Source organism: Chrysoperla carnea, chromosome 2, assembly GCF_905475395.1.
Source record: "Chrysoperla carnea chromosome 2, inChrCarn1.1, whole genome shotgun sequence".
NCBI classification, from domain to species: Eukaryota; Metazoa; Arthropoda; class Insecta; order Neuroptera; family Chrysopidae; genus Chrysoperla; species Chrysoperla carnea.
Genome location: NC_058338.1, coordinates 97,495,719 through 97,514,173, shown reverse-complemented (window position 1 = coordinate 97,514,173; position 18,455 = coordinate 97,495,719). Strand labels below are relative to the sequence as shown.

The 18,455-nt window shown below is 29.9% G+C and overlaps 2 protein-coding genes across 11 annotated transcripts in view; one reads left to right on the top strand and one right to left on the bottom strand.

Annotated features, from left to right (window-relative positions):
* LOC123292075 (cytochrome P450 4C1-like) overlaps positions 1 to 6,032 on the top strand; it is a 41,207-nt gene extending 35,175 nt beyond the window's left edge. Inside the window, exons 8-9 of the mRNA XM_044872599.1 lie at positions 5,607 to 5,786; positions 5,866 to 6,032. Of these exons, the coding sequence (XP_044728534.1) occupies positions 5,607 to 5,786; positions 5,866 to 6,032 (347 nt within the window). The remainder of the gene's footprint in view (positions 1 to 5,606; positions 5,787 to 5,865) is intronic.
* Positions 1 to 18,455, bottom strand: part of LOC123292073 (uncharacterized protein CG43867) — an 872,927-nt gene that overhangs the window by 405,347 nt on the left and 449,125 nt on the right. The gene's annotated exons all lie outside the window — the stretch shown is intronic.

The following is an 18,455-nucleotide window of genomic DNA, read 5'->3' as shown; positions in this document are numbered from 1 at the left end:
TATAAAAATGTCTCAATACTTTTTTGCCACCGTTTGTGAGATATAACAATTCAAAAAGTTGAAAGAGATGTATTTTAATGGTCAGTGTAAGTTACATATTTATTTTGCTTACATATATCCGTTGAGTGCGTGGTCATGGTAGGAAAAATCGAAACGACGCCAGAGCTTGCACTGGATAATTTTACAGTAAATGTGGCTGTTATGACTAATTTTCAATTATTTACATTTAAATGGTATAGTAAATGCCCAGTTAAAATTATTGAAATATAGCAATTAATTCAACTTATTGAATTAGAAATTGTGAAAACAAGATACAAAATTGTAAAAAGCGGTAAAATAAACAGGGACTTCGCACCTTGCAACCGTTTTTTTTTTTAAATGTTTGAACTGCAAATTAATTGAAAAATTTATCATAATTATTTATTGAAGCCAATATAAATACAATAACTTCTAACAATTGAAGTTCAACAATAGCTGTTCAAGGCGAATACAAAATGCTTTTAACATTATTATTAACATGCCTTGATAATCAAATAATTGCGATAGTGTTGTTTGTAACAGTGATTGTTGTTGGTGTAATGATTTATTTATGGAATTATATTAGAATGTGTTTTTACGCATCCAAACTTCCTGGACCACTCTTTTCAGAAGCGTCACATAACTTATTAGTTATATGTCTTCAATGTGAAAAATCGGGGAGACCCAATACCAAATACAAAAAAGGGCAGGTACAATGCCAATAGTTATAATATTACATTCACAAGTTTTTCAAAAAGTCTTAACAAATCCAAATACTCTTGATAAATCATATTTTCATAAACTATTATAGAACACTACAATGGGGAAATCGATTTTCACATCGGAAGGTATTCATAAAGTTTGATTTATAAAAATTTATTGTTATTCCTAATAAATTACATTACTAAACTTTTAAAATACTAGTTCAAGAATGGAAACACCATCGAAATATTATATTACCTAAGAGGTTTTAGTTCAATCATTTTGAAATCATATTTTAAAATATTTGTGGAGAAAATAAATATTTTAACTGAAAACTTGGATTTAGAATTAAATAAAAGAACATCGTTTGACATATTTAAGTATTTATCAAGAACTACTTTGGATTCAGTTTGTGGTAAACCATTTAATCATTAAAAACTCCAAAGCTATAATTAAAGGATTTAATTTGATTTTAGGATCAACAATGGGTGTAAAAAATATTAACTCCCAACTTTACTGCTATCCTTGGGACAATGAGACTTATTATTAATATAATAGATTAATGGACTGGCTTCAGAGCTCGTCTTTAGTTTATAATGTATAAGTACCTATACTACTTATTAAAGTGGCTTTTCAGTATCTGTAGGTATTGAGGTTTTCTTGTGAAAAGTTTCGTGACTTTTGAAATGACAACCTAAAATTGGTCACTGGCTCTTGGTCTACTACTTATTAAAGTGTATTTTATAGTTTCTATAACATATTGCGAGAAAATGTGTTTTATCGCTTTATCTGCTGCCACCATTATCGTAAAGCGATAAAAGGTATAGGTACCAATTTTTAACTTTTACCATAAAGTTTTAAACAAATTCAAGTTCATCGTAATTGCCCTGGAGCCTGTGTGTGATTATTTTGGGGTTAGTGTTAAATATAAAGAATAATTTCATATATCATTATATTTAATATATATTTTATTATATTTTACCTCTGAAACCCGTGCATCTTTTTTTGTTTTACCTGATAGGCATTATGTAAAATTTTATTTACGTCAAAACTTTATTTTGACGGGTTAGCAAACAAAAATTTCGGTTGGACATACATGGACTAATCGTTGTGAAACGAATAGCATCTGTATTTTGTAATAGTTCGCATTTGGGGGTGCTGATCTAAATTTTAATTTCTTCGTAACTTAAAATTGAAGGGTGAACCAATAAAATTTTTGAGTGGAAAAATAATTTTCAAACGAATGACACCTGTATTTTTTGAAAAGCATCTAGGGGTGTTTATGTAAAATTTTTGTATTGCGCCATAACTTTCAATTAGAGGGTGGACAAAGGAAAATTTTAGGTTGACAAATGTGGATAAATGATGGACAAACGAATGCAATAACCATTTTATGAAAGTTCACATTGGGGGGGGGGTGCTATTTTCACGGGGCTATTGCTTATGATTAAAATTTAAAACCAGTTTTTTTTTTTAAATTACAGTATAAACCGGTAAAATCCGGTCTATATACAAATCATTGAGCATGAATCATTTTCAGATAGAAAATATTTGCAGGATCCCGTTTAAAAAATGCTCCTGAACGTAAAAGTGCAGTGGGTAGCCCGGCAGGATATTGTTTAAACTAATTTTTTTTTAACAAATAAATAATATGGATCGAATCGCTTCGGAAAAGTTTTAACCATATAATTGAGGTCAAAATTAACAAAAAATTCCATAGTCATTTTTCTTTTTCAGTAAAAAATTTGTAAAATTAAAAAAAAACGGTATTTTTACGATTTTTATCCCTCATAAAGTGTATGAAAAAATCAGATTTTTAACATGTATAAAATTTTTATTTGTAGTGTAAAGCTTACTCAACACATTCAACACCCCGCAAAATTTTTGGCCTAATTGCATTTTAAGTACTTAATTTTCTATTGTTAAGAGAGCGTGCGAAAAACCACCCAAAAATAACGATTTTCTGTTCTATACATGCTAGAAAGATGGGATTTTCACCAATCTACTCGAAATAAAGTCAAACTAACAGAAAAGTTAATAGTAAAAATAGAGTTTTTTCAAATTTTATTAATTTTTTACTCGAAAACTGGAGGGTTTAGACACAAATATCTAAGAACATTTTTTGTAAATTTTTACCTCAATGATGTGATAAAAAATTGTCCGAATCGATTCTGTCAATATTATTTATTTGTTTAAAAAAATTAGTTGAAACATTATCCTACCGGGTTACCCACCGGCAACCTGAACTTTTACATTCAGAAGTAATTTTTAAACAGCATTCTGCAAAAATTTTACATTCGAAAATTATTCATACTCAATGACGGATTTTACCGTGCCTAGTATTATTTCCGGACTTTGCGGATATACAACAAAATAGGTCCTACGTAGCCGTGTATGGTTTTTCTTATGTGATGGTCAGTGTCCTTAAATTAGTCTTTACTATAAATGTAGGGTTGTAGAAGAACACACGTGTGTTATTCTACAGACCATAACACAAGGTCGATACGCAACCTCTCTATGTCTAAACAAGTTAGATGTGTTTATAAAATAAATAAGTTTAATTATTTCCAAATTAAATATATTTTAATTTGAACACGAACTGCTTCTGTACATAATTAAAAATGTTTTTAACATTTTTAACTTTTTTATTTCAAAATCAAATTGTGTCATTAATATTAGTGGCTTTAATTATCTATAATTGTTTTTGGGATTACCTTCGCATTTGCTATTATGCATCCAAATTTCCTGGACCGTCAGCTTATCCAATTATTGGAAATGGAACAATGTTGTTAGGATCTCATGAAGGTATTAACACATTTTTAATAATCAATATATATATATAAAATCAATCAATTCATTTTTTAGCGTTATTTTTGAAACACCATATAATGTGTTTTATTATATTTTTTTGTAAGACTTTTGTAATATTCTTTTTATGTATTGATTCGCTCATTAGAGTACATCAATTAATAAATTCATTCATTCATTCATATTAATCAATAATATTATAAATATATGTAAGTCGAATATATACATTGCTATCCAATTATAGTTTAAACGCTAAATACGGCGAGAAGGAACAAGCAAGTAAATGTTAATAATTTGGAGTTGCAACTCCCCAACTGACGATAATAATTATTACTAATTAAAATCAGAAGAAGACCCGAAGTCAGTAGTTACAATTTCAGCTACTACCAGATGGCAATACTTGTACTCATCATTTTTTAAGGCCAATAAAAAAATTAAAATTAATCCCGCCAACTGGCGATAAAAATGTGTACTGTTAAACAAGAAGTGGACCGCTTTTTCAGTAGTTCTAATTTAGAAATCCTGACTTAACATTTATCAATTGTGTGTTTCTTTTCAGAGGTGTCACATACACTTATTGATCTTAGTCTTCAATACCAAAAATCACGATTTTGGGCAGGCCTAATACCATTTATTATAATATTAGATCCAGAAGTTATTCAAGAAATCTTAACAAATCCAAATTCTTTAGAAAAATCATATTTTCATAAACTAATATGGAACACTACAATGGGAAAATCGATTTTCACATCTGAAGGTATTCATAAAGTTTGATTTATAAAAATTTATTCCTAATACAAACATTAATAAATTTTTAAAATCTTAGTTCCAGAATGGAAACATCATCGAAATATTATAATTAGAGGTTTTAGTCCAATCATTTTGAAATCATATTTTAAAATATTTGTGGAGAAAATAAATATTTTAACTGAAAAGTTGGATTTAGAATTAAATAAAGAAACATCGTTTGACATATTTAAGTATTTATCAAGAACTACTTTGGATTCAGTTTGTGGTAAACCATTTAATCATTAAAAGCTCCAAGGCTACAATTAAATGATTAAATTTAATTTTAGGATCAACAATGGGTGTAAATATTAACTCCCATAAACATATTAACTCCCATAGTGATTCTTTCGTTGATGCCTTCCACAGGTGAATTATTTATTTTAAAATAAAACACCTTCTTCATACATTTTTCGTTACAGTTGACTACGTGCTTTCATTGCTAGTTTTTTTTTTTTTTTTTAGATTAACTTATCTCGTGATAGCAAGACTCTTCAGTGTAATTAAACTTCTGCCTCTATTTTATCGATTTACAGAAAATTATAAAATGGCATCCAAATGCAGTAAAATAATACGTGAATTCACAGAAAAAGTAAGTGTAGCTAATAAAATCGTAGCTACCAAACAATAATAACTTTTTATTCTTAGATTATTTCGGAGAAGAGAAATAAATACGAAACAACCAGTAATTTAATTGATGTTAAAGCAATCAAGAAAAATGAATACAAAAAGCCTTTATTGGAATATTTAATAGATTTTACTAAAAATGACGAACAATTCACTGACGCACAACTTCGTGACGAAGTTAACTTCATTATTTTAGCGGTAAGTACTCAAGAAAATCATGTTTCAGTGGAATTATTTAAACGAAACGGGTAGAAATTTGAATGGCTGTTGTAAAGTTTAGGCTTGAAATTCCCAGCCAATGAAAAGTGACTGCCAAATACCATACTTGGCTTTCAACTTAAAAATTTTTCTCATTAGGGTTTCGAAACATCAGCAAATGCTCTAAGCTATGTTTTATTAAATTTGGCTGCACACAAGGACATACAAACCAAAGTGTACAACGAAATATTGGAAGTTCTTGGGGAAAAAAATGGAGACTCAATCGATTTTGATGATTTACCAAAACTGAAATACATGGAAATGGTTATTAAGGAGTCAATGCGAAGATATTCTACAGTTCCATTTATTGCAAGGCAAGCGTACCAGGATATCAAAATTGGTAATGTTTACCTTAAAATAAATAAAATGAGTACCTCAAATAAATGAAAAATTGTGATTTTCTGTAGGTAATTATACAATTCCAAAAGGAATCTCTATAGCCATTCCATTATTTACTATACATCTAAATGCAAATCATTGGAAAAATCCACTAAAATTTGATCCTGAACGCTTTACACCAGAAAATATAAAAAATCGTCATCCTTACGCCTACATTCCTTTTAGTGGTGGTCCAAGAAATTGTATTGGTAAGAAAAGTGGCATAAAACGCATTCGAGGAAAATTATGCAGATTTTACTTAGTTAAGTCAATAAAATTTTATTTTAGGTATTCGATACGCATGGATCGTTATGAAAACAACTTTAGCCACATTATTGAGTCGATATGAATTTCATACCGATTTAAATTTAGATGAATTGCGTTTCCAATTTAATGTATCTTTGACATTGGTAAATGGACACCAGGTGCGAATTACTTCACGACAAAAACTTTAAAAAGACATTATTCAAATATTTTGTTTTTTATTGTGATTTTAAAAAGTTATGAATAAAAGCTAAAAAAAAAACATTCAAACGTAATTTCTATTGCAGCATTTTACTGACATTTACAAAATAATTAAGCCCCCAACATAAAACAGCAAACGTTTTTAGCCGAACCCGTTATCATTTTTTTTTCACAACGTAAAAACGCTCAGAAGTAATTTATTTTAAAATTACCATTACGAGTATTATTAACCATTTTTTGGCAACCATTTCGTTAGCCATTTTCGTTTAAAAAGTTGAGCGCAAGAGCCTTCATCAAAATTTTTTATTTCGTTGGAAAAGAAACAGGTAAATTTTTAGTTCAAATTTAAAACCCTCGGTGTGCATGGGCCTAATGTTACATTCATTGAGATCCACATATTCTGAGTTAGGCCAAAACACAGTAGTTAATAACAACCACATATTATAATATTTATTACATAAATAGAAAGGCCACTCTACTGAACATGAAATGTTGCCCAAAAAGCTCCCTGGAATTATGTATTATTTGAATTCTTTCTATTCAGTTTATCATTTTTTTAATTTTTTGTCTTCTAATAAAATAAAGTGAAGTTTTTGAAATAAAATAACAAGTATTAATAAATTGATAATTTCTTGCAATATATGAAACAAAATATCACATATTTTAATATTAATATATATAAATAATTTACTAGTTTGATGTAAGTTAAATGCAATGCCTAATCATTTTAGTTCGTTAAGTCAATAAAAATCACAAATGAACACGACCCAAAGGTAATCAACACGATTTACAAGACCTAAACACTAAAATAATCTCAATAGATACCATAAAAAAATCAGAAAATAATATAAACACATTTAAAACGACCTAAACTAAATTACACTACTAAGTAAGTCTACTAAGTTTGAAACACGTATTGTTCATTTATTTAAAAATATATAAAATATTGTTTCCCCAACAACCATTGAAATAGGAAAATTATTATCCAAAGTAATAGATGGCCCTAGCGTATGATCGTGTAGCGCCGCTAGAGTAAGGCACCTTCAGAGAACTAGATTAGGTTAGGTTAGAGTGGCTGTCCTAGGGCGGGACACACTTAAACCATAGGGTCCGTTGTGATACCGTAAAAGGGTTAGCCCATCCCCATCCCACTACTCCATGAACCATTGGAGCTGTTTTAAGAACAGGGCTTTGACGTCGACTGACTTTAGCTCAAGTAAGTCCATCTCCTCATGACAACAGCTAGGCAGTGACAGAGAAGATCCTCGTCACCACTATGACAGCTCCTGCAGTAGTCGTGATACACTGCCAGGCCTAAGCGTTCAGCATGCTTGCCGCCCAGGCCCAGTCAGTGTCCTGTGATAGCCGCAACAACTCAGAGAACTAAAAAAGAAAAAATTTTCAGGGACTTGCAGATCTGTTTTACTATAATCTGTGATAACAACACGGTAATTCTTTGTTATTGTATGTATACTCAGTGTCATAAAAAATGCACGGATTATATGTAATCGGTGCATTTTTTGTGACAATGAATACGTGTATTATTATATTAATGAATTTGACGCGCGTTTCTAGATATTGCAAATTTCCCCACAATAATTACTATAACCTTGAAATTGGACAACTGTAATTTCACCAAGAAATTGTACCTCGTTATACTAAATATATTTTTGGTGGTATAATTGATTGTTTACATGATACAAAAGGTTAATAGTTGAAAACAATATGTTCAGCTAGTTATAATTAAAAACGTGACTGATTCATATTACCTGAGAAAATGATAATAGGATCCATTATTGTTTAAGCGATTTTTTACAACTTTATTAATTATTAAAATTACCATTTCCTTAATTACGCTAGTAAAACTTACAGAAGAAACAATTAAATCGCAAAACGCGTAACGTTTCTTTTATGGTATGTTATTTGGACCCCTTAAGGGAATATGAAACTACGTTTTGCAAGCAAAAAAAAGTTGTGCGAAATACCTAAAATACTGCAAAATATTTTGACTTTTTCAGTTTAATTCAAAAACATTAATCTTTTAACATTAGTTGTTATTATTATCATTTTGAAAGTATCTACATATATTAAATTTGAATCAATGCAAGCCAATACATAATAGCTCTAATTGAAGCCAACCCACAGCTCCGTATGCATAATAGTTTTTGAGATATGATGTTTGAAAAAATGGTTTTAAGAAATGTTAAAATTTTGAGTTTTGCTTATGTTAAACCGTTCCTTATAAAAAAATAAACAACTTTTGTTTGAAATAATTTTTCGTAAACAGCATTGTTTTCCCGTCAAGGGGCAAATAAGGGTAAAATTTTCGTATCAATTATCTCCAAAAATATTCAACTAATGAGCAAAATTTTGGAGAAAAATAAAGGTAAAAAAGTTTTTTAGAAAATACCTCAAACTTTCCAAAACTAGTATGAATGGCGGCTGGAAGACAATGTAAAGCTGCTTTTTTGGTATATTATTTGGACCACTCAAGGCAGAGTGAAATTACAAGTTGTATCTGCGTAATAAGTAACAACTTTTTTTCCTTGCAAAACCTAGTTTCATACTTTCCTAAAGTATCCAAATAACATACTCAAAAAAGCAGCTTTACATCACGTTTTGCGATTTTAATGTAGAATTTGACGGGCGTAAATATGATCAGCAAAGTTTTATTCTCCCTCTCAACCTCTAAATTTCAAGCAATCTTTTCAACAGATTATCTTGTTGAAAAGATTGCTATTTATCTTCATATTATTACGCCACGATCGCGAAATCGAAATTCAAGATCGCTATTACTTCTTATTTATGGGAAATCGTTATTTAAAAACTGTCACAAAACACACATGCACAACTGCATTCACACAGACTTGTAAAAATGGTGTTAACAAATTGTCCTGACCATAAATTGTAAAGAAAAATTTGATTCGGCCATATAACAGCCAGCACCTTTTATGAACTTGACACTTGTTTTTTGAATGATTTCAAATATTAATACAATGTTTTTCTGTAGTCCAATCATCTTAGTACAATAGTTATCTCAAAAGTCGCATAGAGTCACGTGCCAGCGTCCTTAGATATTCAAGATCAAAGGTTGAAATAATCAGTTTTTTGAGAATATCTCGTTTCCCTTGCCTTCAATCGTGTTTACATTTATTATGAAAGTTTAAGATGATAAAATTCTTTGAAAATTTAATCTGAAACCGTTTTTTATATGTTGAATCGTTTTTGAAACAGAGGGCGTAGCTTAGTGCAGGGTCAATCGTGAATCCCCGTCTATTATCTTACATTATCTTCTATATATCTATAAATTACTTTCATTGCTTGTCTTTCATTTTGCTTCAGCCCGATCTTTCACAAGTACTCCTAAAACATCGATTCGTTCTTCTTCTCTATTTCAAAAACGATTCGACTTATAAAGAAAGCTTCAGACTTGTAGATAATGTTATCTTCTACAACTTTTATAACAAAAATAAATACGATTGAAGGCAATGGAAACTAGATATTCTGGAAAAACTAATTTTTGTGACTTTTGACCTTGAATATCTAAGGATGTTGGTACGTGACCATATGTGACTTTGAAGACAATATTTGTACTATCAAAACAAAGGTTTATACAAATATTTTGTTTATTCCGTTAGATTCCGAGGATGGCCTCTTATTTTGACTAAGATGAGCGGATTATAATAATTATTTAATAATTTCCTGTTTTTATTGTAAATTAAAAATAAATGTCATATGCTTAATTTTTTTGAACAATTATCTTTTAAATGATTTAATTTATCTAAATGGTTTATTACCAAATATATGTTACGTTGAAGACTAACTATATAGTCAAGAGAATAAAGATGTTTGTTGAAGAATTTTCAATATCTAATTAAAAAATCGCTGTAGCATATAGTTTTAAATAAGTCACTGAATATTACGGCATGTATGTTGCCAAATGTCCAACATTTTAAAAATTGAACTGATTAAGAAAAAAGATACAGACAGAAGTGTATTACGTTGTTACATATTTGCTGTCGTTTGACTTTAGCTAATTTTTGTAGATAAAAATGTTTTTTATTACAGCATAATTAAATCACACTCCTATTTCTAGGGATGAATTAATTTATGACATATCTTGGTGACTCCTATAGAGGAAATTCCAAATCATGATTTGCATGTAGGACAAGCTTTGGATAAGGTTAATAAATCGAGCCTTGGTTTGCCAGCTAATTAATCAAAGCTTGGTGTTCCAAAAGTTTTTAATTTATAGTACAAGATTATTTAATGTTTTTTGCTATTATGTTAGAAGAGAGAATGATCAAAAGCATTTAACTTACACCAATCATACACTGATTTAAACCCGATAAAAACTAAATGGGATTTTAACGCTAATATGCCAGCGCCACAAGTAAATGCATAGAGATATGAAGATAGAGAACGTTAGCCTGTAAGTGGATGCGATATGTGAAGCGAGAAAGAAGACTGCCAGTAAGTTCCCTTGTGTCCTTGTCTAATACATATACTTATACTTACTAATACATTTAATAAGTATATATGTACATATGATTATGACAAGGACACATGGAAACTCACTGGCAGTCTTCACTCTCATTTATCATACCGCTTCCACTTACAATCTAGCAGATCCCTCGCGTTCTCTAAGTATAATATTCTATGTGACATTCTCATGTAAACCATTTTTGTTCGACTCAGCTGATTTTCTCATTGAACGAAAAGACAAAAGATTAATTTATGTTTCAATAACTTTTTTTAAATGAAGACAACACACTCTAGTACTCAATCTTTTAAATTTAATTTTTTTTAACATGTTTTCTTGCCCTAAAGCATTTGACTTTCCATTTTTTATATATTTATGTATGGTATGCAATATACAACGTTGTAAATAACATTTCCGTTAAATATTATACATCTATCCAAGTTAACAAATATACTTCTTTTTTTATCGGTAGATGGAGTCTCTCTTAGCATTGAAGTCCCAAAGAACCGACACGTCTTTATTATGACATCATCCTATACTACTTGGCAAATATCTTATTATTAATAAGGTCGATTCAGGTAAAAAATAAATATGATTTCACAAAATTAAAATTTATGCACCGACCAGCTTGCGCGAAAACTGGAAATCAAATTTTATCCAATATCTAATAGGCATGCTTGAAAAGATGTTAACATTCGATGCTAATGCATGAATGGGCCAGTCTCGATTTCCATGCTTAATTCTACTCGGAGCACCCTCCACTCATGCTTGATTTAATATTAGCCTGATGTCTTTCTACTATGGATTGGCATATGGACTATAATTAAAATGATTGTCAACTACAAAGTACGAATATTCAAAATAAGTATATTAATAAAAATAATTTTAATTACAATCTTATATTAATTATATGACATAAAATCTTTATAAATAGGAGACGTTGTAATTTAAGCACCATGTTCCTTCACTTTTTAAAAACAAAATGTTGTCTGCGTTATTAATTAAAATCATCCAAAATCCAATTTTTATTTCTGTTGTGTTATCAATCTTAGTGGCTGAAATTATCTATATTTATTTTTGGAATTATCTTCGCGTGTGTTATTATGCGTCTAAACTTCCTGGACCAACAGCTTATCCAATTATTGGAAATCTTGTATTATTATTGGGATCTCAGGAAGGTAAAATAATTCGAATATTTATTACCTAAAATAAGATCGACCTATTTTCGAAAATAAAACTGACTTACACCTGATTGAAATAAGACCTGGACGATAAGATAATTTACGTTAATTTTGATGTTCTAAAACTAAACTTATTAAAATAAAATTTTTATTAAAAGTCTTTCTATGTCCCTCTTTTTAACCTCACCTTTTGTACCCATTAGTCGAAGCTGCTTTAAAAAACCACCCTTTTATCGTTTATAGTTTCGGAAAAAATTCCTAGAAAAGTTGAAAAACAAGTTTTCCGATAAATTTTCTTGGAAACTATAGACATAAGGAATCGACCCTAGTGACTCAGTTGGTTAAAGCGTTACCAATGTCGTTCGCGATATGGTAGCGGGTTCGAATATCGTCGTCGCAACAAAATTAATTTAATTAATAGTTGTGATGGGCTGGTGTCGTGCTTGGTATATGCATGAAAGAGGTACACTCAGCCTCTGAAAATAAATGAGGAACTGATAAATGAAATTAGCAGCGGAAAGGTGCTGATACACATAATGTATCACAATGGGCTCTATGGCCTAAGTGCCTCCTTCGTGGATAGCCAGTACAACCTGATATAACCATAGACCTAGGAAAATGAATATCTATGTAGTTCATTGGAATGGCAACGAGATGGTTGTATGTTTTTCTGTTGTGACGTGATAATTTTTGTGAAAAATAGCACCTGCCCCATCCCTAAAATCATGGAATGAGGTTGGTATAAATCTATGCATTACACTCCACGTATGCGAAACTGCACAAAAATGTTCATCAAAACCAGAGTATTTCATATAGAGTGTGTCGCATTTAAAATGAAGACACTCTCAGATTTTCGTTATTTGTAGGAATATCGATTTGAATTTTTTTTAAATACTTAATTGAAACCTGAACTTTAAATTCAACCTACTACAAACTGAAAACTAGAGCCGGTTCTTAATATTTTGTCTTTCATCAGAGATGGTAAGGGATATTGAAAAAATTATAGAAAAAGTTGCTTAGAATATTTTTGTATATCCATATACCAATTTTCATGACATAATTTTTCTAATTTTTAATTATTTTGGTCTACACTTTTAATGATTACAAGTTTATTGAAATATTTGAATACAAAACACTGTAAAATTAAATTATCAATTTGTCCAGTTTTTACATTTAATAATACACTAGTTAAAGAATGAAAACTTTTATAACTAGTGTGCTATGGGAAATAAAACTGAACAATTTGATAATTTAATTAACAGTGTTTTGTATTCAAATATTTCAATAAACTTGCAATAATTATAAGTGTGAACCAAAATAATTAAAAAATTGAAATGCAAATTATGTCATGAAAATCGGTAAATGGATATAAAAAAATATTCCAAGCAACTTTTTCTATTAAATTTTTCCAAATATCTTTAACCATCTCTGACTCTAGACAAAATTTTAAGAATCGGCCATAATTGTGAATTTGTAGTAGGCTGAGTTTAAAGTTCTGATTTTGGTTAAGTTTCTAAAAAAGTGTAATCCGGATCACCCTGTATGACATTCAAATCGCTATTATTATAACGAAAAAATTTGGGTGTCTTTATCTTAAATGCGACATACTGTAGATGTTCAGGCCATAGCAAACGGTTACGGTGAACCGCATACGTTGTACGTATCATCATGGTTTTGCTCTACGGCAAATACATACCCCCAAGAATGGTTTTACTAATACTGATTTCTTTTTTATTTTCTTTTTCTGCAGAAATGACTCGCAGTTTGATAGGCATTTCAAAGAAGTACCAGAATTCGATGTTTAGAGTATGGATTGGACCAATACCAATAATTTTAACATCAGATCCACTAATCGTTCAAGAAATTTTAACAAACGAGCATGCTTTAGAAAAACCTTATATAATGAAACTTATTTTTGAAAGTGCTTTAGGAAACTCAATTTTCATATCAGAAGGTATTGGAAAATATTTGTAAAAAAACTTTTTTGACAAATTTTAACATTAAATTGTTTTTTAGTTCCAGAATGGAAACATCATCGCAGTATTATAATTAGAGGTTTTACTCCGATCATCTTAAAATCTTACTTTAAAATATTTGTGGAGAAAATTAATATTTTAACACAAAAATTAGATTTACAATTAAATAAAGAAACATCGTTTGATATATTTGAGTATTTATCAAGAACTACTTTGGATTCTGTTTGTGGTAAAATTTTTCGATATAAACTAGTCTGATACCCGCCCATTTCACTGGGCTTAAAAGTAAAAAATTTATTTGCATCCTCCACTTTTCTTGATGTGCACAGTTTTCAATTTTGTTAAATGTAAAATAGTGATAATTCATTGAGTATATCAGAAAAGTTGGCTATGAATGATTTGACGTTTACTATTTTAAATATTTATAGAATATTTTAATTTATGGTTCAAAATGATGATTATAGATCTACTCCATCTATAATCATCATTTTGAACCATAAATTACAGATTTCTGTAAAAATTTAAAATAGTAAAGAGAAATATATCTTTATAAATTATAGCTCATGTGTAACTCTGAAGTATGAGCTATATTTTTGTACAGTTTCATTAAAAACGATTCGCTACTTTTAGCGTGAAAGCGTAACAAACAAACATGCTTATTTTCGCATTTATAATATATAGAAATAACCCCAACGGTATATAGTGTGATCAACTTAAAAAAAAATGGCGTCAATTTTTAGATAATTCTGAGTTCGGAGAAAAAAATTGAATTTAGTAGATCATTATGATACAAATTGAAGAAACTAAAATCTAACATTTTTGATGGTCGGAAGGGGTCCAAAATTAATTATGTAACTTGCAATTTAATTGACAGTAATCAACTCAATTAATAATATAGTAAGTTACATAGGTAACTTAATTAATAAAAAAATTGAATTATATTTAACAGTCACTTATGGAAGTACTAGGAATTATTCAAACTGTTAACGGCAAATGCAACAATTAAATTCACATGCAAAGAATATGTGTTAAATACAGTTACAATAAGGTATTATACGATAAAATTTTTACTCTTGCCTTACGAAAGAGCAAAACATAATCCATCAAGACAGCTAGATAGCAGCAAAAGTTCAATATAGTAAGTTCATCGCAATATTAAATGCACATGCATCACACCATAATGTCACATAATTTCTGTCTCTTAATAATTGCTCCCATTACTCCCATCCTATTTTTAATGTTATAATTTAAAATAATAGTAATTTAAAATTAATATTTTAGTAACTTTTACTAAAGATGAGAGGTTGGCACTTTAGTAGGTATTACTTTAACTATTGAAGCATATGATCGCGTAAAAAAAATAGCGCGTTATACACATTCGATCTTGCTGAAATTGTGTGTGATACTTCATGGGCACAAAAGCTACAATCCATTTAAATCTCAGCTTTGAATCTTTAAAACAACAAGAGCTATGAAGTTTTGAAATTTCGAGCAAAAACGATGGTTTTTTGCAATTTGTGGGGACATCGATGGACCAATCGGGTTCATTCGCAGCTCATTTGTTTCGCCTTTTTACGGCGCCTAAGCTTATTAAACGCTTTTTTATTTTTAACTCAATCCGACGGTGTCTGACGCGAAAGACCGGATTAGGCCACTTTACCATTTTTTTTGGACCCCTTCCGACCATCAAAAAATGTTAGATTTTAGTTTCTTCAATTTGTATCATAATGATCTACTAAATTCAATTTTTTTCTTCGAACTCAGAATTAAAATATTCAAAAAGTTAATTTGATCACACTAATAATTATAGTGATAAATTTAATTTTAGGATCAACAATGGGTATCAATACTAATTCCTTTGAAGAATCATCTTATTTGGATGCTATTGAAAGGTAATAGCCTAAGAGGAACATTCAAGTTTTAGTTTAGAACAGGTACGTGAGAGTTTTAGTCTCGAACAGGTACGTCTAACAAAATATCAACCACGTACCTGTTCGTTGTAAAAAAAAAAGCCTGAGTGGAGAGCCAAACCTGTAAACAAATTGTTTTTGCATGTATGGTTGTCCACTCAGACTTACGGTATCCGGTTGCCTGTCTGATATTTTTTGGCAAACTGTTTTTACATCTCTGTTAACATTTTCACAAAACATCAGCTACGCACCTGTTCGTTGCAAAAAAATTTTTTTTACATGTTTGGCTTTCCACTCAGACTTACGGTCCTTAGATATCTGGCTGATGTTTTGTCAAACTTTTTTTAACATGTCTGTTAACATTCTGTACCTGTTCGTTGTTAAGAAATTTTTTTTTCCATGTTTGGCTCTTCGTCTAGATCTACGGTTCCCTGTTGCGTGGCTGATGATGGAATTTGTTAGAGTCACCTTAAATCTTTATTTTCCTCAACATAAAACTCATGTACCTGTTCGAAAATAAAACACTTGTATGTCTCTCTTGCTCTATAACTTTTCTAAAATTTTATACATGTTTTATTGAGCCGTTTATTTTATTGAAGCTTAAATTTTAACAAAAACAGCAATGACCTATGAAAGGGCTAAACCAAGAAAAGAGCGGACTATTTATTACATAAAGTGTCTATGCATACAATTAAACAATATTTCTGTAAATTACTTTCATAATATTAATCTATTTAATATTTATATTTTATTCGCTTGCTTGTACACAATTTGAAACGTCAAAGTCTTTCGTTTATATAATTGATGATAAAAAATGGCGTAAACTATAAAGACAAATAACTTAAATAATCGAATAATCTTAATTAAATAGATTGGAAAAAAAATACACTCACATCAGGACTCGAATCCGGACCTCTTAGATTCATGTCAACTACCTTATCCAGTTCGGCCATATTAGTTCTAGACACCGAGTGTAATTTTCTACTGTTGGAATTTTTAATTTTTGTTTGTTTGTTAAGATTAACTTATTTATTATACCACTAGCTTGATACCCGGCCTCGTCACTGATCTTAAAAGTAAAATCCACCGCTTTATAGCCTCCACCTCTATTGATGTCACTTATCCCCCTTCCTTAACTCTCGAAGAGATTGTTTTACACAGCTAAAATACATGCACTTTTTAATTTTTTAAAGTGTAAAATAGTCATAATTTATTGAGTATATCAGAAAACATGGCCATGAATTGTTTTTACAGAAATCTTTAATTTATAGTTCAAAATGATGACCATAGATAAAGCAGTAAAATGTCAGATTAAATTTAATTTTTTTAACTTTTTTTTTAATATATCTTTATAATGTATAGCTCATGTGTTATTCTGATGTATGAGCTACATTATTGTTCAATTTCATTCAAATCCATTCCTTAGTTTTTGCGTGAAAGCGCAACAAACAAACAAACAAACATCCTTACTTTCACATTTATAATATATAGGGATGTATATATGAAATATATTTCAAGGTATACTAAGTTTAGTCCCAAGTTTGTTACGCTTAAAAATATTGATGCTACGAATAGAATTTTGGTATAGGTATTCATAAAATCACTATTAGTCCATTTACGGTTGTCTGTCCAAAAACGAAAAGACATATCAAGCTGAAATTTTTATAGCATGCTAAGGACGTAAAAAATGAGCTCAAATTCGTAAATGACCAACATGGATCAATTGGGTTTTGCGTGCGCAGGACCCATCTTGTAAACCGTTAGAGATAGAACAAAATATTAAAAGTAATAAATATTCCTTATAAAAAAATAAACAACTTTTGTTCCAAACATTTTTTCGTTAATTTTATGAGTTGCTATCTTTCATCAACACGATCTTTACATGGCATTTCAACAAATAACTCAGTCAATTGATTGTTTTCACTTGTTTTCTTTTTTATGTATGTTTTGTTAACTAGTTTGCATACCATTTTTGTTCAAGCTTGTATTAATTCAAACCTGCTGTGATTCATTTTATGCCTGTTTTCGTAGTTTTATTAACTCCCGACGCAAAAAAAGGGGTGTTGTAAGTTTGACAGCTATGTGTATCTGCCTGTCTGTTTGTGTGTTTGTCTGTGGATTTTGATTTTGATTTGATTGAAGAGTAATTTAATCGAAAGTGAAAATTTTGTTAATTTTTAAGACACTTGCTGTCAGATGTCCAAAAACATGATAAATAAATCCAAAACACATCCCTTAAAGGGACTCGCCTCATAAAGAGGACTTTAATGGTATACGGTGTTCCTAAAATAAGCTTTTAGTTTGCCATTCCTAAAAGCATCTCAACATCTACCACCATGCTTTTTCACATTTAGCAGCGAAACACCTCGATTTAGTAGCATTAGCCTATGTATAAATATATAAAAGCCATAAATAAAATTCATAAACGAAAAGGATCAGTCTAATGAATTTATGTCGTTCGTGTGATTTCAATTAATTAAATTTTATCATTTTGTTTAATTGAAAATTCAAATGTTTTAGTGCGTTGCATCTTTTAATCATCAGAGCAGTCAATATTTTCAAAATCCCGAATATATTGTACCAATTCACATCAGATTATAAATCTGTGTCTAAAAACCGTAAAATTATAAAGGAATTTGCTGAAAAAGTTAGTACAAATTCTGAAACTGCTATGGCTTGGATTATCCAAAAGAGTGGTGGCGATATGTAGCGATCGTAATATAGCAGTGAATATACCCGATGTGTCAGGCCCTTTAGTTAACCAGGTGTGTTAGACCCCTCTAAAATTCCAAATATTCCGATAATTGTCGAACTTGATTGCACATATTTTCAACTTTCAAGTGACTTATTCAGACTTATAATT